Genomic DNA, 23,033 nt, shown 5'->3' with positions numbered 1-23,033 from the left:
CAAAGGAAGGACTGCTTGGAAAGTCAGATGTGTGTATAGTGTTTTTGTATTTTTTTTTACTAATATAGATCACCAGGGAATCAATCGTAATTTTGACTACATCCAGCAGCCAGGGGTGCTGGGTAAAAAATGTGAAGCTCACAGTATCTGGTGCAGCTACACTTCCAATCCAGTTAGTGCACATAGAGCATGGATAGTGCACCCAATTATGCTGGTGGGTGTGATTCACTAGAATGTATTAATATTTAGTGTGCATCTGTGATTTGCCTTTATAGTTGTTGGTCTGGGCAGACTCCAAAATGTTCATTCAAAGTGTAAATAAACTTAGGTAGAAAATACTTTGAAGCTGTCTCTGGTCAGATGAGCATCTGGCTAGATGCCTTGAAGGAATGTTTAGGATATGGAATTTGGTTTCCTCTTGTGTTACAGAGTGACGCTGAAAAATGGTTAGCTAAGAAAGAACTTTGTCTTGGCCAAATCAAGTTAATGTGAGGCTCTGTCTCTGTTATGTATGTCCAGGCAAAATAAGATCCATTTTAGCTTGCCTTCACTTGGCAGTTCACTGATGCATAAGGCTCCTTACAATCACAGATGAAGAGTATTCAAATGCCAGATGCAAGACCCTACATAGCAATACATTATTAGTACTATTTTGCATTATATACCGCCAGCATCTTTGTTGGCTATTTATCAATGCAAGAATGGAGATAAATCCAAACCTGTGTTAAAAAGGAACTTTAACCAAGGACTGAACTTCATTCCAATCAGTAGCTGATACCCCCTTTACCATGAAACATCTTTACCTTTTCTCTAATAGATAATCAGGGGGATATGTATGGCTGAGATTGTGGTGAAACCCCTCCCACAGTGTGATGTTACTACCATGGTCCTGACAGTTTCCTGTCTGTGAAGCTTGTTGCATTGTGGGAAACAATGGCTTTGTCCAACTGCCAGGCAAGCAATATCTCCCTCTGTGCATAGAACTATTAGTAACGAACATTCCATACAGATCACCTACCAGAACTAAAAATGACACCACCAGTGATACATTTCAGAATGTAAGGCAGGGGACACACTTGACTGTTTTCGTGCATGTTTTCTGCACAGAAAAACTGAGAACTCATGTTAATCAATGGGCTAGTCCACACTTTTTTACACCCAAGGAAAAAAAAAAACTGACATCATGCAGGATAATTCTGCACATTTTGTCAGTTTTCTCTATCACTTACATTGCTTCTGTGAAAAAACGGGCACGTATTTCTTCATGCAAACACACATGATGTGCAGAAAACACATGCAGAAAATGCACACAGAAAATTGAAAAACAAGTGTGTCTCCTGCCTAAATCAGGGGGAGAAAAGATTTTACAATGGGCAATCGCTGACTAAATAATCTATAAATAAATATTGTAAAAAAATAAGCAAGTTATTTTCACTACAGTTCCTCTATGAACACAAAGTTTATAATTCTATAAAGCCACAGTCTCCCTCTTCCTTAATTCCATATCTACACAGGATAATCTCCAAGAGGTAACATGTTTATGTATTCCTTTGATTTTTAAACATTAGGTTTCCCACTGTGGTATATCACATGAAAGACTCGGCCAAAGGGTTTGTTTCTTCCTGCTTTGAATGTCACGCAAATGTTCTAAAATGCACACTTTAAGATCTCTCTTGGTATTACCAATATAAAATACTTTGCATGTATATTCCATGCAATATAAAATGACTGTTGTGGTACAGTTTATCAAATACTTTACAGATACTGCCTTTTGCCTGAAGAGTTAGAAAGTCTTTGGACCTAATCGTAAACTGTACACTTACTACAAATACAGTTCTCTGTATATTTAAAGTGACACTGAAGTATGATGTAATGACTTGTATGTGTAGTACTGATAATTAATAGAACATTAGTAGCAAAGAAATATAGTTTTTTTTTTAAATAACATTGCATAATTCTGTCATATCTGTAATTACAAGCCACACTCTGTATTTTAAACTATAAAACAGAGCAGAGTGAATGACCCTTTCAATTTCCCTACAGTAAAAATCTTATCTAAATCTGTCTCTATTTCTTTGCTATACAAGTGCTCCAAATAAAAGCGGCCCAAGTTAAGTCGAAGAGCTCAGAGAGGCACTTTTGCATAGATAACTTTTCCTGTACTGGAAACAATATGAGACTCATATCTGTGCAACTAATGTTCTATTTCTTAAGCCGCATCTACACGAGTAGATGCGGCCGCGATGCTCCTTATCAATCGAGCCGCTGATGTGGCTCGATTGATAAGATCCGACAGGACGGATCTCCGCACCGCTCGCTCCCCGCGAGGGGACAATGGCAGGGAATCGAGCGGAAGATAAGCGGCGCCGGCGGGGACGAGCGGGCACGAGCGGGGAATCGAATGTGGCGCACGTGCGGCGAGCGGGAACGCGGCGGGCACGCGGAAGAGGCGATCCGGCGGCTAATCGAACCGCCAGATCGCTGCAATGTCCCATAGTGTAGATGGGGCTTTAGCTGTACTACACATACAATTCATTATATCATCAGTTTATTTTCACTTCAGATTCCCTGTAAGGGATGATAGTGTTAATGTTTCTAACACAACTGGCCATTTGTTCCCACTCAGCATTACTCAGTAGTGCTAATATACTGTAGTGTTCCCCTGCATATCATCTTTAAGATGTGCTTCCTTCTAACGCTATTTTTTTAATGCACAATGTTTTCCTTAATGAAGTGTACAATGGGAATATCTGCAGCATTTCTAGAATCAATGTAGAAACCCGTACAGTAACAGCAATTTTACATGCATTGTAGGAGTAATATAATTGGTCACTTTTAGATACCTCTATAAATCAATAACTCTGCATTTGTAAAGGTAGTCATACATCAGACGACTTGGTGGCCAATCGACCATCCGAATCGATTATAACTGAATCAGAGGAAAATTGGTCCCGCTACATGCATGCCCAATCGACGATGGGACCAATTTGGGGTCGAAATTGGTTGCATGCATTGCATGGACACGCTGCAAGATGACGGGCCGTCGTGGTCAGTCGGGTGTGCAGCGGCAACTGCAAGGAATATCGGGACAAGCGACAAACGCAACAAACCTCCTACGCTGTACCCCATAATGGTCAATGTGTCGTTCCCACCCCCCCCCCCCCCCCGGGTGCCCAGCACACTATATATATTACCTGTCCGCACCCACCGCTGCCTTCCGGCACCGTCCTCTGTCCATACAAGCACCCCCACGTGGACGCATGTGTGACGTCACACAAGCACCCACGGTACTCCGGGAACCATGTGGGGCGTGTGTATTGAAGGAGGAGTCTGGAGCCAGTGGCGGACACAGACAGGTAATGTATAGTGCCCGGGCACGGGGCACATTGACTATTAGGGGGGACAGCATCAGGCTGGCGAGACGGCGGATGCGGCGTCACAAGGCCGATTCCATATTGATTTCAGCATGAAATTGATCGGGAATCGGCCTGTGGTGTATGGGCAGGCAACAGATCCCTCTCCGATCAGACAGAGATCTGACTCTTGGTTGATCTGCCCATACATTGTCTGATGTATGGGCACCTTTATGGTGTCAAAGGCAGAGTTCAATTTCTCTACAACAGCAGGAAAAAAGTTAAAAGTCTAGAGGAATGTTGGAGTGCTGGTGGTGAATTTCCTGAAGAGATATGTTCTCCGACATCAACACCACACTCATCTTCTGTTGCAATGGAAACAGAGGGGCCAGCAGAGTAAAACTTGATCATAGGTAAAAACAGATAAAAGTTGGAGGGCAAGGGTGGACTTACCTCCCCAAAACCAAACACAACCACTATGTATGGTTTAAACAAGATTTAATTCGTACTCCAGAACAAATTCAACGCGTTTCGCGGGTCTCTAGCCTGCTTCCTCAGGCAATAATAAAGATAGAAGTAACTCAGAAGTTGTGTAACCAAGTACAGCGCCTCTGTTGTGTTTTTGCTTTCTTTCTCATCTTCTGTTGTTTGGCTTGATAAGCAAGTTTGGGCATCAGCTTGATGTCTGTACAGTAACAGTGTCTTTATAACTAAGTCTATATTGAAGTGCTGGTAATATCTGTAAACACTGGGAAATATGGCTGCTGAGTTGTTTCTGCAATTTCAGCAGTTAATTGATGCTTTCCTTTTATCTGCAGAATATTGTGATTGTGATTTGCAGTGGTGGTGCAGTAGATTGTAATTAGTAAACCTACACCTATAATAAATTAGTACTCTCCTCCATAATTAACCCCCTAGTTCAGACACACATTTTTTCCCCCAGTGCCTGCAACAGGGCTGTTTTTAGGCATAAGCAAACCAGGCAGACGATCATAGTGACATTTGCAGGAGGGGGCACCACAGACCTACTCTTAGGACACTATGCTTTATGAAATGTTTATACACAACTGCTAGTTCCAATTAGACAGGAACAGATGGTAATTTTAACACATAAATGGGTCTGTATTGATTCTTGCAGCTTCTGGATTTCCTGCACAATATTCTAAGCTGTACAGACCCAGGCTGTACATAATCAGTATAGTTATATATTTATATGTATATACTGTATATATATATTGCCTCATAACAATAAGAATGGTTTGTTATGTGGGGTCAGTGAATTTAGGCTAGTGAGGTGTATCTGTCTAGCAATAATGTATGCTTCCTTTACAGCTTTATTTTGAGAAACATCTTTTTATTATGACCTTTAACTTATTGGTGTCATCATAATTAAATACTGTACAGTAAGCTACGGCCCTTATTCACAAGATGGGGGCTGGAGAACAATAGATGCCTTGCCTCAAGCATGAAAATGGCCAGAAATGGCTCTGACTCTTCTAGTACCCCTGAGAAGTTTGGTATTGATACAATCTTTGAATTCTCTTTCCATAAATACGCCTTAGCTGTTTGGAATAGTCAGACTGGGAACACCCTTGTCTGTGCAGAAAAGCATACGTCCTAAGTTAAGGCATGAGCGTATCTGCATTATTCTCTGCGTTTTCACTTTTGGATTTTTTTTTTAATCAGCTTGCAGTATTGAATAATCTGCCTTTTCAACAATTGAATAATTTCAGTATCAGATCTATTTTTTTTACAATACATTTTTGCGGCTTCTTAGGAAAGCACTGTATGCTAATTGCATGCAATTCCCATATAGCATGTGGGGGGAAAAGAAAATGTAGTACAGTTTTAAAACACACATTGCGAATCACAGAGAGATGCGATTTACTGAATGCTATTTCGCATGTGTCTTACGCTATGCGACAAACCGCATGGGATTAAAACAAGTGGGCTTCCTGCCTCAGACAAATCCCTGCAAGTGTTTTGCCGCACGATATGTGCGTTTTGTCTGTACTGAACAAAGGTGTTTTTTTATGGTAACCAATAATTGTCAATGAGGAATTGCATGCATTGTGTGGAAAAGTAGTGCAGTTTGTATCTTTTTTAAAAAGCTAAGCAGAATCGTACATGGCTCCTGAAAACACTAGTGTTGTCCGGATCATGAACGATTCGGATCTTTGATCCGAATCTCTTTTGTGAGTCAGATCATCAAAATGAACGATTCGGTTCACAAAGAGGGTGGAGCCAGGAGCGGCACACCTCCCCCTCTCAGCGGGCAGGGGGGTCCTGGAAGCAGAGCAGAGATGGATCGGAGGGGAGCCAGCCTTGCAGGGACAGGTAGATGAGAGAGGGGACATGGGTGTCACTGCCAGATATGTGTAGAGCACACATACTGGCTGGAATGTGCAGCTCATTTTAGGCTGTCTGTTCCGTAGTTGGAGGTGAGAAAAGGACGCATTAGGGAATGCTTTCTTTCACTGTGAGACGTTTGCATTCAAAGTATACAGATGAACATATAGGTGAAATATATGTGAAGCATATGATTGCAGCATGTGGGTAATGTGTGCAAAAAAATTTCTGCTCTCTGCTCACCCCTCTTCGTCCACCTCCTCCCTTCTCTGTCCACTCCCTGCCCTCCTCTGTCCATCTTCTCCCCTTCTCTGTCTGTCCACTCCCCTTCTCTGTCCACTGCAGGGAAAGTCCTGTCCTGCTAGTCATTTCACCCCGGAATGCTCCCCTAGTAAAATGATTCGAGATTCGGATCAAAGATCCGGATCTTTTCAATGATCCGATCCCAATCATCCGAACCATTGAAAAGATCCGGACTTCCCATCTCTAGAAAACACAGCAGCCCCATAGGAAAGCATTACTTGCATTTCACGTGCAATTTAGCAGTGTGGAAAAACACCTACGATTTCAACAAGTGTGACCCCTGAGGCGTAACTAGAAATCACTGCCAACCCCCCCGCGCCACTTTCTGCACAGGCAAACTGAGAGCCAATGTTATTCAGTTGGCTAGTGCACACTTGAATGTGTTTTCCCCATGCGGATAAAAACAGACAGCAGTGAAGCACTGCACACATTTCATTTTCTCTATCAATTACATTAGCTTCTGTGATAAAACATGCATTTTTTTCACACTTTCAGACACACATGTGTGCAGAAAACGCATACAGAAAAGCAACAGAGGAGTAGTGTTGTCCGAATCATGAATGATTCGGATCTTTGATCTGAATCTATTTTGTGAGTCGAATCATCCGAATCATCAAAATGAGTGATTCGGATCTCAAAAGGGGCGGGGCTAGGAGCGACACGCCCCCTCTCAGCGGGTAGCGGGGTCCTGGAAGCAGAGCTGAGATGGATCGCTCTGTTGGATGGGAGCCAGCCTTGCAGGGAGACAGGTAGACAGGGCCGGGCCGAGGCATAGGCTGGAGAGGCTCCAGCCTCAGGGCGCAGTGTAAGAGGGGGCGCAGAATTCATTCAGCTGTCATTCCTAATTGTGTTTGAAGCAGAAAGAAATAATAAAAGGGGATACATAGCAGTGACTGAAAGCCAGATAACTAGAGATTAAGGTGTTGGAGAGGTTGTGGGCCCTGTGGCCCTCTTAGTCTAATAGCAATCAGTGTGTGACGGCTGGGGTGGGAGGGATGGAAGGGCGCACTTTGGTGTCTCAGCCTTGGGTGCTGGAGGACCTTGTCCCGGCTCTGCAGGTAGATGAGAGAGAGGGGACATGGGTGCCACTGCCAGATATGTGTAGAGCACACATACTGGCTATAATGTGCTGCTGATTATAGGCTGTCTGTTCCGTAGTTGTGCACAGTGAACACATTGGAAGCTTTTGGCTCAGCTCAGCACAGCTCAGTAACTTTGCAGGCACTGTGATTGCAGGGCAATATGATCCTCCTGCACTGCTCTAAACAGCTGCACTTTACTTCTGGGAATGCTTTGGGGAATGCTTTTTTTCACTGTGCGACGTTTGCATTCAAAGTACACAGATGAACATATAGGTGAAATACATGTAAAGCATATGATTGCAGCGTGTGGATATTGTGTGCAAACAAACATTTCTGCTCTCTGCTCGTCCCTCCTCCCTTCTCTGTACACTCCCTGCCCTCTGTCCATCTTCTCCCCTTCTCTGTGTGTCCACCCCCCTACCCTTCTCCTGTCCACAGCAGGGAAAGACCTGTCCTGCTATTCATTTCACCCCCGAATGCTTTGGTAGTAAAATGATCCGAGATTCGATCAAAGATCCGGATCTTTTCAAGGATCCGATTCGAATCATCCGGATCATTGAAAAGATCCGAACTTCCCATCTCTACAGAGGAGTGTGCTCCCAGCCTCAGCTTATTACACTCAATCAGTCCTCTGACGAAGCAGAACTGGCTCTGCAGACTTCTCCAGCATCACTAAAGTACACAGCACTTGGGGAGGGGTAGAGAGGTTGGGGCTGGGTGTTGTACAGAAAAGCATGCTGCACACTGAATAGGGACATTCTACAAATCTTTGTCTACAAAAAACTTTGTATGATTCGTTATCAGTGGCTGTGCAGATGCAGTCATTAGAACAATTGTGCAGAGAATGGAAAGCTTTTTTCTCTCCATGCCCAGACTCCTCAATCATCACTATAGGACACAGCACTTGCGTAGGGGTAGACAAGCTGGGGGTAGAATAGTGCTGTACACAAGACCCTGCTGAACACTGAATAGGGACTGTCAGCAAAACTTTGTATGATTCCTTATCAGTGGCTGAGCAGATGCAGTCATTAAAACAATTATGCAGATAGCAGAAGGTTTTTTTTCTCTCCTTGCCCTTAATTGTCAGTCTCTCAAGACAGAACCCCTTATGCAGGGGTCTCAAACTCGCGGCCCACGGGCCATTTGCGGCCCTCGGTACAATATTTTGTGGCCCTCACTGGCAAAAGCTTCCTTATAGTTCGCTTCAGTGCTCCCAAGTAATCCGCTGCATCCCCGCCGTTAAACGAGGGCTGCAGAGCCCCCAAATTGCCTGGGGGGGGGGGCAATCCGCCGGCATTTCCTGGAAGGGGCAGAGCTTTCAGCTTTAGCTCTGCCCCTCCTGACGTCAATCGCCGCACGGATCGCCGCCTCTCCCCGCCCCTCTCTGTGACGGAAGAGTGAGAGGGGCGGGCAGAGGCGGCGATGCACCGCGATTGTGAAATTCCATAAGCGGCCCAGCCTCATCCTGACTTTGCCTCCTGCGGCCCCCAGATAAATTAAGTTTGAGACCCCTGCCCTTATGGCTTCTGGACTCCCCCCCCCCCTGCGGTTGCATCCCTTGCAGGGTCTATTGCTACACTCTTGCTGAAAACTCATATTTAGTGCCATGGCAAAGTTTCATGGAAACCTGTAATACCCCCCCTGTAATGCAGAAAATCTGATGGTTTTTTTTAGATGTCCCCCAGGAAAGGAAATAAATGTCTCAAACAGCGAAATACTCATAAATTAAAACTTTTAAAAAAAATTTAGAATCCTAACAAAGTCTGTCCAAAACATATTACTGTAGCCGCGTAGCTGATTCTGTGGTTAATCTATAATTGTTCTGTAACTTCAGCAAAAGCTCCGCAATTTGTGCGAAGACTATTTTGCCAATCTTCCCAAGTGAAATGAGTGCCACATAAGTTAGTACTGCTGCGTGAACAATAGCATTGCCTAAATAACCCGGCAAGATTTGCAGAGCCTCAGGATTAGCATCAAATCCAGGCAGATCCCTCCCCAGCTCTGCTCTCCATCCCCTCACACACACACTCAGCACTGAGTGTCCTGTCCTCCCTCCAACTACCCCCCCCCAAGCATACGCATCTATCCACTATCACGTCTATAGCTCTCCAAGCCACACCCCTCTATTGACCCGCCCAATCCACGGTAACTGGCTTCTGACTCCGCTAGATTTCATTGCTAATCCATCCTCGCCATCCGTTGTGGTGTATAGTGCTCATGATTGGTTCGCTAGCTCGCTGTCCTATCACTGAAGCTGTGTATATGATACTCATAAAAGGCTGCTTTCAATTGGTCGTATGATGCTGTGCCGCTCCCTCCTGTCACGAACACTCATTGCGCCCACCATGCAATGGACCGGAGTGATTCTGCTAAGTACCTCCGAATGCTCCGCCCACATACTCCATCCATTGGATGGCCGCGTAAATATCCTCCCACTTCGTTCGGCATTGGTTAGATGTCATTCCAGCTCCGCTCACTGAGTGGCCCCGCCCCGCGGTCCCTCCCTCAGCTCACTCCGCAGGTCCCCGCTGCCATGGACGGGCGGGGAGGCGGCAGCGGCGGTGGTTCAATCGCTGCGGGGATGAGAGGAGTGGAGTCAGCTGCGACACCTGATGACCAGCAGCCCCGGGCACTGGGGAGAAGGGGCACTCGCAGCCCGTGTAGCTCCGCGGGGACCCCGGGCACCGGGAAAGGCAGCCCGAATGGAGAGTGCAGGCGGGAGCTTTCCGAGGCGCCGCCCCGGGAGCATAAGGTGTCCTTCTCTACGGAACCCCCGAGGGGGTCGTCCCCGGGCAAGGACACTGAGGATGGCGAGGCCGGAGAAGAGGAGACCCGGAGCGGGTTCATGCAGCGGCAGCTCTCTGCCATGCTGCAGCCCGGGGTCAACAAGTTCTCCCTTCGGATGTTCGGCAGCCAGAAGGCTGTGGAGAGGGAGCAGGAGAGGGTGAAGTCCGCGGGGGCCTGGATCATACACCCGTACAGTGACTTCAGGTAATAGTGGAGGGGGCTGCCTGGCACTGCCATACTTGTAGCTGCTTTGTTGTCCCCATGTCAGTGTGGCAGGAGGAGGGAGGGAGGGGGCAGTCTGGCCAGCAGGCAAGCAGCGGTGTCCCGCAGGCAGTCTGTGCTCATCTGTCCTCTATCTACAAGTGTGACAGATGCACCTGGGTCACCAGTCACTGGGTAGGAGGCTTCCGCAGTGTGCCAAGTAGGCTAGAGTCCATCACACAACACATGTTCATTGGCTTGTATTTGCTGATGATGGCTGGGCTCCTGTGTCTTCTTCTATATCTACATCTGTAGCCTCATTTAAGGGACATTAGAAGGTCATTGGGCTTGGCATATATGTTCATCTCTGTGAACACCAACTGAGAGATTGTACTTCCAGGGTCATCACTTTTCCAGTGATGGAGCGTGGACTGAGCATCTGTAACCATGCATGTCCTTGTGCTTTGTACACCTTGCTTATGTTACTGCCACCTCTGCCCTTGCTTAGAAATGCATTTAATGACACTGCTGTTGCATGTTTCCAGATACAAAGTTAGTATATACAGGATTGAGCCCTCTTGATGTTAGTCATTAGCAGATGCTTATAAGATGCTATTTGACCCTCAGTTCTAAAACTGATGCATACCATTGTGAAGATCTTTGGCTATTTCAATTGGATGAGTCACAACAATGGAGCGTGTGCTCATTTGGGGGTGTGTAGGTCCTCTGCTGCAGATAAGGCCTCCTGTACATGTCCCTTCAGCATTGAATGGGTTACCAGTACTCTCCTCCCTCTCCTGCTGCTGTTCAAGGTTGCAATGTTCTTGATGTTTGTGTAGGCTTCAGCCATGTATCACCTGTTTTTCAGATCCAGTCTTTTTCTGTCTCTATTAATGCCCCCCTAGTTGTATTAAAGATATACTCTTTAGTGATGTGCACAAAACTGACAGTTCAGCTGAGATTAATAGAATCATCAAACACAGAGATCCTTCTTAAGGTATTTCTGGAGATAATTAGTCAGCCAGACACAACATTCTTTGTAAGTGAATGGGTTTTGTGGTGTAATTAACTACTTAACCAAATCCTTGCAGACTCAGTGGATGAAGATAAAAGCATATATCTTGTAAACCGTTTAGCATCCCAGTGACAGATAGTGATAGTATAGCATTTATTTTTGTATGTGCCCTACTAGTTACTGAAGTCTGTTGTGAAGCTATTGAAAATATATATCTTGTCTGTGTGTTTTCTAGGTTAGATATACAAATTATTTCTACATTGCATGACTCATAAAATCTCCTTTGATCCTATATATAAGTTGTGGTATAGTGTTGATTACTATTTTTCCAACTAGGAGACGCTGCTAGTATATGGTTGAAAAAGTGGTTTTGGCTTTATATATTATTTTTTTGTCTCTTGTACTTACAACATAAACATGTATGCAGGCATGGGAGCTGTCTATGGTGCTGAGGAAAGTGTATTGAATATGTAAACAGCTGATAGTGCTGTGTGTTATCTTCATTATGAGTAAAGCTCTATCCATGGTCCTGAAGTGACAGCTTAATTGAGACTCCACTTTTTAGATTTTTTTTTTTAGGCCCAGAACACTCTCCATGTGACCACATATACCATAATAGTATGGTATTTGGATATTATTCTTTATCATTCACCAAACTCTTTAACATTCATTTTTTTTCTTTAAAACACCTGTTTGTATAGAGCTTTAATTTTTTTTATTTTGTCTGTCACAAAACAAAAGCCATCAGTGAGTGATTCATTGACTCACACATTTGCAAACTGTCCTATGTCCCATACAGTGTTTATATTTTATTATAGTGATTTATTAAGGTGGTGTGTACCAAATAACTGCTAAGTGAAGTCTTGGTCATTTCCAACACTCAGCTATGTGCAAATAAATTCTTACTCATTTAAGTATTTTCTGTATTCACATAATAGACATTACACAGAACCATTCCCCTGGGTTACAACCCTTTAGAGAGGCTTCTAATCTAATATTGTAACAGACTAGAGGCTGTTTCTGGGAAGAAACAAGTTAATGTGCAAGTCTGAGTTTAGATAGTGTGAAGAAACACTCACAAACAATGTGGGGATAAGTATCCTTGGGTGGAAGTCAAAACCAGGAGCCAAGAGCTGCAAGGCAAAAGGGATAATTATTGTGCTGCCCCACTTTGAAATGTCTAGATGTTTGCAGTGAACACAAATTAATTTCACGCTTCTCCTTTAGTAGATAATTTCTGAGTGAATTGACTTTTAACTTGTATTGGACTCTTGAAGCCCCTCTCCGTGAATAAAAATTTAGAGCTCTGCTGTCTGCCTGACTCTTATGTATAGTAAATAGATGCAAATGATGTGTGGTTTTAAAGTAAGTAGTTTGTTTAGGGTATTTGTTGCTTCTTTTGTGTCTTCCACCTCCTCCTCTCCAGCAGCAGTGCATTGCCTTCTGTGAGGGGGCGTGTCTGTGTACTGCCACTCACCTTCTTCCTGACTGCAGTCTGTGGAGGCACAGGCCGTTACTCTACCACCGTGAAGGCTTATGTGTTGCTCTGGGTTCCTCACACTCGGATATTTGTGGGGAGAGGGCATCAGCCAGTGCAAGGGGTGTGGTTCCAACAAGCAGACAGGGAGAGGGAGAAGTGGCATGTCTGTTGGAGGAAGAGTACCGATATTCATACAAGTCGCAGGGCTGTACTATTCAAAATTAAAATGATGGTATTTTGTGACATTTTTGCTTAAAAAAAAAAAAAAAAAAAAAAAGTTGTAATGTTTTATTTATGTGGAGATAATGCAGGCATGCAGGAGAGCAAAAATACTTCCAATAATTATCAGATTTCTTACATTTTCAGCTCAGAAATTGCTTTGGAGTTTTTCTTTACATAAATGGCCATAAATTTTGGAAAAACCTAATAACACTACCTACTTGCGCCGGGGTTAACTTGGAGTATAATAATGCACATTAAGCAGTGGGTCAAATTTTATTAAGGTCCTGCAAAGCTTATAAGCACTGAAACAAATCTCAGTCATGTATGCTGGATGACTGAAGTTTCACACTTTTCATCAAATATTTTATGTTATTAGGTGTCAAAACTTTGCAATCCTCATCTGAGTCATAGCGGACCATAATGAGAATAGGTAAAAAGGTTGGTGAAGTAGCAGTCATGCAAGAGTAGTATCATGCATACAACTGCACTGAGTCATTCTTGTGCTAAATACAAACTCTTGGATTTTCCAAAATGTTCTCACTATAGGTGTTTGAATGTGACCACAATTGTATAACTAGCTCATTAACTTTACTTGGAAATAGACCACAGAGATGTGGGGGGTTGTGTGCATAGCCTTAATGGGCTTCCAAATCACTTCCACAAGGCTCCATTCCTCTGCAGATTGCTCCAGTGGTGGCTGCTACTTTACTAAGTCGCTGACCTTTGCCTCGGAGGTACTCGTCTGCACATGCACAAAACGTACAACCCGCTCCCCTTTTGACCACACTTGCTTCTCTCCAGCATTCCTGACATGCGTTTTTTGACAGGGGCATGGGGGCATGAGTTTCTGACCCCTGGTGTATGCTGGGAGATGTGGTGTTCCTGGCCCTGCTGCATGCTAGGAGATAAGCTTCCCCCGGCCGCTAGTACATGCTAGGAAATGTAGTCTTAACTTCTCCCGGCTGGGAGTTGTAGAGACATTAAATACTGTATCTCCCAGCATGCACTAGCACGCTCATCCCTCGGAATGCAGCAGGGCTGGGAACTCTGCATTTCCAGGCATACCTTTGGGCTGGGGGTTAGCTGGATTTGCAGCCCCTTTGAAGAACTGCAGTGACCGATGCAAGATGGACCCCTTTGTGGAGACGGGGGCCACAAAACAGCCCCCATAGGTAATTTACCCCTACCCCCCCCCCCCCCCCCCAAGTCACCATCCGTTATAAACCTTCCTTAGGGAGAAGTTAATTTATAAATATTTTTCTGTAGATGGTGCCCAGGTCGCTTTAAAGCGGATTCGAGATGAAAAACTAACTGTAACAAGCAACTTGTCTATATATCTTATCTAAAGTTTAGATTGTTTACGCAGCAAATCTAGCTGCAAACACCTTCAATAAAATGATTATTTCTTCCTGTGATACAATGTCAGCAGTCAGGTTGTTTGTAAACATTATACACAGGCTAAGCTTATCTGCATCTTCAGCACCCAGCCTGTGAAAAAAACCTAATCTCCCCCTCCTCCTCCCTCCTCCCCTCTGCCTCTGAAATCTCTGGCTAGTAATACCTCCCCCTCCTGCCCAGACTAAGCTCACATGAGCCCTTGCTACTGTCTAAAAATGCCAAGCTGTGGGCGAGGCTTGTTTAGTTTATAGGGAATTAGAGTATTAAAACAAAAACAAAGTATTTGGCTCCAGGAAATCTCTATAAACTATATGAAAGGAACACCATTATGCAATGAGTAAAAGTTCATCTCGGATCCACTAAAAGTTTTTTTTTTTTATATATGTGTTAAAGGACATCTGAGACTAAAAAACAAAGTGAAATGCAGTACCTGCTTTTTTTAGTAATGGCCTAATTTCTCAGGCTGTGCTCTTCGTTTTCTCCTGGTCGCTGCCATTCTGCTGCTAAATGAGCCCCAGGCAGGAGGAGAACTGCCGAGAGTGAGGACAGCATCGTCTGAGTGAGTAGTTCCTGATCAAAGGTCATGACTAATATTAGTCAAGGTCTGAAAAGGACAGCATAGCAGAGGAATGGCAGAAAACAAAGGGGTCAGCCGGAAAAAGAGGACATTACTGACAAAAGCAGGTATTGCATTTCACTTTTTTTTTTTTTTGGTCTCAAATGTCCTTTGATTCAGAGTTTATGGTGTAGGTATAGTTCAGTATTAGGTCTATTTTTAATAGTAACTCTCCAACCAGAAACTACATAGTTATGTACACTCAGTAGATTTTGATTGCTTTGTTTCCCCACTTTTTTAAAATACCCCATAAGTTATGGATCACATGGGCAGGTATTGCTCAGGGAGCAGAGCCGCACACTAGTGAGCACTGAATTCCCTGGGGAATACCAATCTGCATAGCGAACAAAGGGTTAATGGAGCTTGGGGCAGGCATTTTTCACACACATTTAAATGAGCATGAGCAGGTGAGTGAACTACAGTGCAAACATCTGGCTTTATGGGGTCAGGCACACAAAATTTTGCTTACTAAACAATGCCCTATAATACATATCTACATTTTGAGCATGTCCACGTTTCAGTATATTTACTTACTTGCTGTTCATGGGGCTTTATTAATCAATCTAACAACACAATTAGTAGGTATTTCAGTCTGAACCAGGGTCATATTTATCACCACCCTTGCAGCAAAGAGAGCTGGATGGGTGGGCTGGATGTAATTGCCCATCCTGCCCACCCATCCAGCCCTCTGTGCTCCAAGTGCTGTGAAGGCAGTTTTTGAGCTTTCAACACTCCTTCTATCAGGAATATTTGCTCTACCAGATGAGTTTTGACTTGTGTTTACTTCTTAGGAGAGCTTCCCTTCATTCTTTAACTTTCAATTCCATACATATAGCACTGGCTTTATTATTAAACTTTGCAGTGAACATAGTTAAATTCTAGTAGGCTTGGTACAATATGTACTCAAGTTTACCCCATCATGTCACATGTCCGTTCAGGTATGTTTTAACCTTGATACAAACCAATACCCTCTATCTTCACCAGTGCAGTGACATATGTGAGGTGTTTGCTGCAAGCTTAGGGGCCTGAGAAAGGAGAATGGGTCTCTTTGAGGGCCAAGATGTGAGGGCACAATGGTAAAAACTGATTTAGGCTTTTGTGACAAGATTGGCCTCTTAGTTGAAGTGGCAGTTGCTAAGCAGTTCTGGCCCTGATTAGCACTGCAATAGAGTGGTTTGTGAGGGCAGTCACCAATGGACATAGATACATGATAAAAAAAAATAGTTTATTACAGTTTTTGGTACTTGCAAGAATATTGAATAGGTTGAGAGCGTTTAATTCCATTAGAGCTTCTGAGGCAACGTTTTCATTCATAACCTATTCTCTTTTGTAAGTACTAAGTTATTTAATACTTAAAAATTCAATGAATGTACATCTTGTTCAATCATGTATCTTCGAGCTGATTCACCTAGCTGAAAGATGAATAATGTAAGAATATCCAATAATGTGGCTCTCAATGGTGACAAGTTTAGTATGATGCACAGCACCACTTCTGCAGAGCTTTTGGGTTTAGGCCACAGTTTAAAGAGTACCAAAAGTGGGTTTGCAATTCATAACATAAGATGGTACCATAGAGTGTAGTGACTGTTCTTACTGTCCATGCTTTCTGCATGTCCATCCTAGTTGCTGTAGTAAAGGAATCCCCTCTATCAAGGTCTTGGCAAACCTGAGTATTAGAGCAGTCTCCTGGAGCGTAATCTCTATGCAGTCCCTTCCACTGACCCTCCCCTAATGGTGCTTGGGGCAGTGAAGATTGTTACTGATTTACATCACCGTGTGGGATGGGAAGACATGGGCGGGGAAGGGACTGCATCTAGATCAAGCTCCGGGCACCTGCTCTGATACTAAAGACACTCAGATCTGCCCAGAGCTGGATTTTGCCACAAAATTCATGTGGATTTGATATGGGATAGTTTGTTGTTACGTTGAATTTTAACCCCACTTTAAGTATGCTGTAAACATACAATGCTGTATGTACTCTAGCTGCAACCAAAGCTTTGCAGAGCCATGGAAGTATGTGTGAAATAAAGCATGTCACGTATGCTAATAAATACAGTATTATACAATGGGTGCTGGGGGTCACCTCACAAAGATGCCATGGGCAGCATGAAAACAGCCCTGTGCAGCATCTTTGGTTTTGGAAGCAAGCATATATTGGGAAGGTGTAATGATGTTGGCAAGTAGCATTGAACATGAACATCTGAGTGCAAGGTCAGTCCAATGTTATGGGCTCTATGAACTCTATTGTTGTATGTGTACTGTCTGAACTCCAGGTAGACTCGGGACACGTTTAGAAGGATTTACTAAATTATCTGTATTCTTTGCAGTCAATAAAAATTGATATTTTGCTTTGTGATAGTTTGCAATGTAATGTGAATGACTGTTCCAACACACAAGCTTTTTCTACACCTTATCTGATAGCAAGTTGCAACCTGACAAATCTTACAAACGATTTATGGAGTAATTGATCTCCTTTATCTGGGGAGATACGTAAACACCCCATATTCTACCAATGTGATTATTTCAGTTTAAAACCACAAATGATCATGCTGCCATATTGTTTTCTGTGTGGCAAGCTTTAAATACTGGACATTGACTTGTCAATAGTACCTTTCTTATTGCAGTGGTAGTACAGTAGTTTGTGTGATTTCTGTATGGGGTGTGAGGAATAATTTCCTTGTTAGACATGAGGGTGTCTGTCAAATTATGTAGCTGAGTTATTTATGTTCTAGCCATATCGAAGCAGCTGTTTTTGTGATTGTGGCATTGTGCTATAATACCTGTCACATCTACTTTTGTAAAAGGGCCATGGCCTTCTTGTTTCATCTGCCAGAATTCCTAACTAATCTGCCTGTAATGATTTATTTTTGATTCATCATCATGAATGAGGTCTTTTATTTCCGTTCTTCTGCATATACAACTGATGACAAATATGGTACTGGTAATGGAACTTGTGCAATGCTTTATAACCATGAGCTTAAATGTTGTATGCTATAGTCGAGCTCTACGCTGACGTACTGGGCACATTTTAACACTGTGTATGCCTGACTGTTTAAGTATTGCACCTTTTTTTTAAAGCGTACAGTGAACCTGCAGTGAAAATAAACAATGTATCTATCCTCCTCCTAAAAATGACTTTGTTAGATAGCCCACAATTTTATTCTCTGTTTAAAGGACATCTGAACTGAGAGGGATATGGAGGCTGCCATATTTATTTCCTTTTGGACTCCTTGCATACTATGCACATTGCATTGTAATAGGTTCCCAACACTATCATAAAGCCGCATCGCACGTTAGACCTGCATCGTGACCCATTACACAACATATAGTGACATACAGAAGAGAATGTTGTCCTCCTGGGCCCAGCTACAGAGCAGCAGCCCCGACTAACCCCACTACAAAGCCATGCTGCACAATGAAGACCAAGAAAAGCCATGTGCACTGAAAGTCGTGGTCAGCTCTATACTTCCTCCAACCCCCGAACCACAGGTCATAACAAAAATCCAGATAAAACACACCACAGCTAAGAGCAAAGAGGACTATGTGGAAAAATGGAGGAGTGAAATAAAACAGTCACAAAAGCTAACCATATACCAGTCTCTACAAAGAGAATATAAAATGGCCCCATACCTGGAAAAGCTGCAAAACTCTCAAGAGAGGAAAATCCTGAGTGTATACAGATTGAGTGCTCACAACCTCGAAATAGAGTCTGGGAGACACAGACAGACGTACAAACCCAGGGAGGAGAGACTAACACTGTGAGCAGAAGACCCTTGAGGATGGAAGCCACTTCCTGCTGCACTGCCCCAAATATACTACAACCAGGGACACTTACTTTAAGAAATTGTTGGGACTATCCCCAGACTTTCTCACACTAGAAGATAAGAGAAAAACATATATCCTACTGGGAGAAGAGGAATCCACAGTGACAATCGCTGCACACTATGTCACAGCATGCCACAGACTGAGAGGAGCATAACGGAACTGTAAACCTAAAAAATGTCCACAGACTGCTTAGCCATTGTCCCCCATACCCCACCCCCTCCCATGTCCCCTATTTCCCCTTGCTTTGGCAATACCTGTAATGAATCTTGGTCATGCCAATAAAGCTATCTTTGATTTGATTAGTGAAACATGCAGTACCATAAAAAGTATGCTTCACTGCTACTGTAAACGCAAGTTGCATGCAGTGCATTATCCTGATGGAACATGCCACACTGTACTAGTGTGCTTGCCCCACAGGAATATAACTGCATTGCAGTTGTTTGGGTTGTTTTCCACTACATGTGACATTTTGCTGCGATTTGGATGCAATGTGATTATTTTTTTTTTCCTGATTGGAAAAGTCCTACATGCTGCATTTTTTTCTTCATTTTCTCTTAGCAATCCAGTGAAAATTGTATCAAAATTGCATTGTAAAATCGTAACAAAATTGCATCAAAATTGTGATTTTTATTTTGAGATTTGTAGTGGAAATCAGCCCTTAAACAATACCAGTTGCCTGGCTGTCCTGCTGATCTCTTTGGCAACAGTAGTGGCTGAGTCACTTACCTGAAACAAGCATGCACCTAATCTAGTCAAGCTTCAAGAGGACCTCCGTACAAAAAATAAGACTCCGAAGGTAAATATAACTTTTCTGTACAGCAGCGTGCTGGATTTTTATTTTTTGTATGTAGGTCCTCTTTAAGTCATAATCATGGTCTCTCATAGGTATAGAAAAATACAAAAACAGCTTTATTGTGGAAATTAAAAACGGAACACCAAGAGCCCCAATAGTGTAATTCGTACTGGACAAGGTGGCAATAAGTTTGTATTGCTAGATACTCACAAGTCACAGTCACCAGCAGGCAACCACTGTAAAGGCAGGTGGGGAGATTGTCCTGACCCCACTCAGGATTAAGAAGTCGCTCTCTGTAGACAGGAAGAAAGGGTAGCAACCCTCCACCAAGGGTGGACTCAAAATTGTATACAATGAACAGAGGCGCCAAAAGTATAAGATTAGATTAAATGAGCTTAAAAACCAACTTAAATGGCAAAATTGAAGGAGGAAGTGGTGGTCTTACCTCCCTCAAGCAGACACGACAACGACTGCGATTCAGACAGTCAAACACATTTATTAGGAACTCCAAAAAGAAATGCAACGCGTTTCGCAGGTTCAACCCCCGCTTCATCAGGCAATATAGGGAGGAGTATCAAACAATCTGCATAAGGATTCAAATTAAGCGGCGCTATGTATTTGGGTCCCATGTGGTGTAGAGCCTTGAATGTCAGCAGGCAGATCTTAAAATTGATTCACCATTTTACTGGCAACCAGTGAAGAGTTTGCAGTACTGGGGTGATGTGTGAGCTGCGGGGGGCATTGGCTAGGAGTCTGGCTGCAGCATTCTGTACTCGCTGTAGATCCGATTAACAGGGCGTTGCAGTAGTCTAGTCGGGAGGATACAAATGCGTGAACCAGGGTAGGTAGGTCTTCAGCTGGGATAAGGTGTTTGATTTTCGCTATATTTCTTAGATGGAAGAAGGAAGACTTGACGACAGCTGATACCTGCTGTCTGAGTTTTAGATTTTCATCCAGGATCGCCCCAGGGTTTCGCACAGAGTCTTTATACTGTACAGTATCTCCCCCAATTGCTAGTTTGAGGTGGTGAGCGTTTTGAACTTTATCCTTCATGTGTGGACCACCTACCACCAACACCTCTGTTTTGTCAGAGTTCAGCCTCAGCCAGCTGGTGTTCATCCAATTTTGTAAATCCACTAGACACGCATTTATGGATGCTGATGGGTCTTGGGTTCCAGGCTTGAAGGACAGATACAGTTGTGTGTCATCTGCATAACAATGGTATCCTAAACCATAGTTCTGGATTATTTTGCCCAGTGGGAGCATGTAGACTGCAAAGAGTAATGGTGATAGTACAGAACCCTGTGGAACTCCATAGGCAAGTGGCACTGGATTAGAGTAGTGTGTGCCCAGACACTACTCACTGCCACTGACACTACTGCCCAGACAATATAAAACAAAATCAGGAGAAAAGCTGTACCAATAATGGGTCATCTCAGTTGGTACGACAGAGAGAAGCTCCAGGGAACTGATTGCCTTTTCATGTGGCTTGCAAAATGTAATGCTGAAGTACAACTCTGTAGAAGCATATATGGCAGTGCATTGTGAACTATTAGAAATGGTTGTTCATGAACACGGAACAACCCTTTTGCTTGTCAACGGAGTTCAGCTCCCACATTAATCTGAACACTGCTACTTCGCTAAACTGAATCCAAATGACAGGAAGGGCCGGTTCACACTGGCACTCGCGAATCCGATTTGCGTTTGAATGGAACTGTTTCCGTTCAGTTTCCCCTTATCCCCCCAGACCCCCATCAATAAAGTCAATTTTTGCTGGATAAAACGGTCTATTTTTTTAGCCAGTGGGCTTGATTCACTAAAGCGTGCTAAGTGTTAGCTCGCCAGTGAAAAGCCCCTTAGAACTTGCAAAGTGCCTTTGCACGCGCTAATATGCTCGCAAAGTTTAGCGGTGCATGCAAAACGTCGCACCGGTGCGCACAACACATCACACCATCCGCATGCAAAATAGCCTGATAAGCGTACTTTGCATGCAGATGGTGCTATGTTTCGCGAGCATCGGTGTGACGATTCGCACCCACCAAATAGCGTGCGATCAGTAACAGCTTTGCCCGTACAAACTACTTAGCATTAGCACCCTAGTTTGCACATGCAAAGCTTTTAGGTGTGTTAACTGTGTTAGCACGCTTTAATGAATCAAGCCCGGTGTGTTTTAACAATCTGTTTCTCATTGCCCCCCATGCAGTACTTCAGCATCCATTTCTGTTGCACTGGGCTCCGCTGTCCAGAGAATCACTGCAGCACCAAACTTGTGGTCCATTCAGCAGAGTGTATGTAACGGACCCAATTTAACGAACTAATGTGAACGGATCCATAGGTTAACATTGGATCTGTTTGCATCCGTTTTTGTTACGATCCGTTCGCATCCATAAGGATCCACGACCAAACCGTTTTTTAGTGCCAATGTGAACTGGTCCTGAGTCTAATTTAAACACTGCTAGGCAGGGACCTATGTCACCTTGGGCAATTCAACTCGGGGTACATCTAAGAACAATGTGCAGTAAACTTAATATTTATGGGAAATTAGGAGAATCTTCCAGTATTACTTATTCTTTTGAATAAATATAGCAGAGAAGCGCTGCAGAAGCAAAACATAGACTTATTACAGTTTGAGAGAGGAGCAGAGAGCGCTTTGAAACCTTGCTGTAGCTACACCCTCTCCTAAGTTTTATCAGTAAATTACTATATTTTAGGGATTGTGCCAGACATCCTCATTTTTACTCATTCTTCACACATCATACTGAATACCTCGGTGTTCAATGTACACAGCGTTCTCAGTGGATTTGTACATCTGCAGGGAATGCATATGCAAAATATACAGTATATTGTGCTGCATAATCTTTGTGAAATTATATAAACCCGAAATTCAAATTTGTATCAAATTAATTTTGTTCATGAGCTTTAAAGATTAGATCTCTCGGAGTTTGTCCTAGATCTGACATGTTTACACTCAAATGAACATGTCTAAACAAATTACAGCTCTAATAAACAATGTACTTACCCTGACTCCTCATACGTTTAACCACATAAGGACCACAGTCTTTTCGCCCCTTAAAGGGAACCTTAACTGGTGGGGAAAAAAAATTCACTTACCTGGGGGCTTTCCCAAGCCTCCTGCAGCCGTCCTGTGCCTGCGCCGGTCCTTCAGTGCCCTCCAGTCTCCCTCCGCGGCTAAGTTTCGTTTTCGGCCGACTGCCAGTCGTCCTTGGGCAAAGCATCCTCTTCTTCCGCATTCCCCGTCATAAAGCGCGTCCGCATGACGCAAAACGCGCTTTACGACGGGGAATGCGGAAGAAGAGGACGATAGTTTTTTAAGAGGACGGTAGTTTTTTTTCCCCACCAGTTAAGGTTCCCTTTTAAAAGGACACTTAAGTCAAACAAAAAAAATGAGTTTTACTCACCTGGGGCTTCCAATAGCCCCCTGCGGCTGTCCGGTGCTGTCGCCGTCTCCCTCCGATCCTCCTGGCCCCGCCGGCAGCCACTTCCTGTTTCGGTGACAGGAGCTGACAGGCTGGGAACGCGAGTGATTCTTCGCGTTCCTGGCCACAATAGCGCCATCTATGCTTCTATAGCATATATCATATACCATAT

At 43.7% G+C, this 23,033-nt stretch overlaps 1 protein-coding gene across 3 annotated transcripts in view; it reads left to right on the top strand.

The window, feature by feature from the left end:
• Positions 1-23,033, top strand: part of HCN2 (hyperpolarization activated cyclic nucleotide gated potassium and sodium channel 2) — a 219,051-nt gene that overhangs the window by 90,379 nt on the left and 105,639 nt on the right. For 2 of the 3 annotated variants that reach the window (XM_068234058.1, XM_068234057.1), the window contains exon 1: positions 9,597-10,078. The exons of the other annotated variant lie outside the window; for it this stretch is intronic. In XM_068234058.1, coding sequence (XP_068090159.1) covers positions 9,621-10,078 — 458 coding nt within the window. In that variant the 5' untranslated portion in view covers positions 9,597-9,620. Of the gene's footprint in view, positions 1-9,596; positions 10,079-23,033 lie in introns of those variants that run through there. 3 annotated transcript variants of the gene reach the window in all.

This window comes from Hyperolius riggenbachi, chromosome 1 (genome assembly GCF_040937935.1).
Source record: "Hyperolius riggenbachi isolate aHypRig1 chromosome 1, aHypRig1.pri, whole genome shotgun sequence".
Classification (NCBI taxonomy): Eukaryota; Metazoa; Chordata; class Amphibia; order Anura; family Hyperoliidae; genus Hyperolius; species Hyperolius riggenbachi.
Note: the sequence above shows the minus strand (reverse complement) of the source record. Positions and strands in the feature narration are given on the sequence as shown.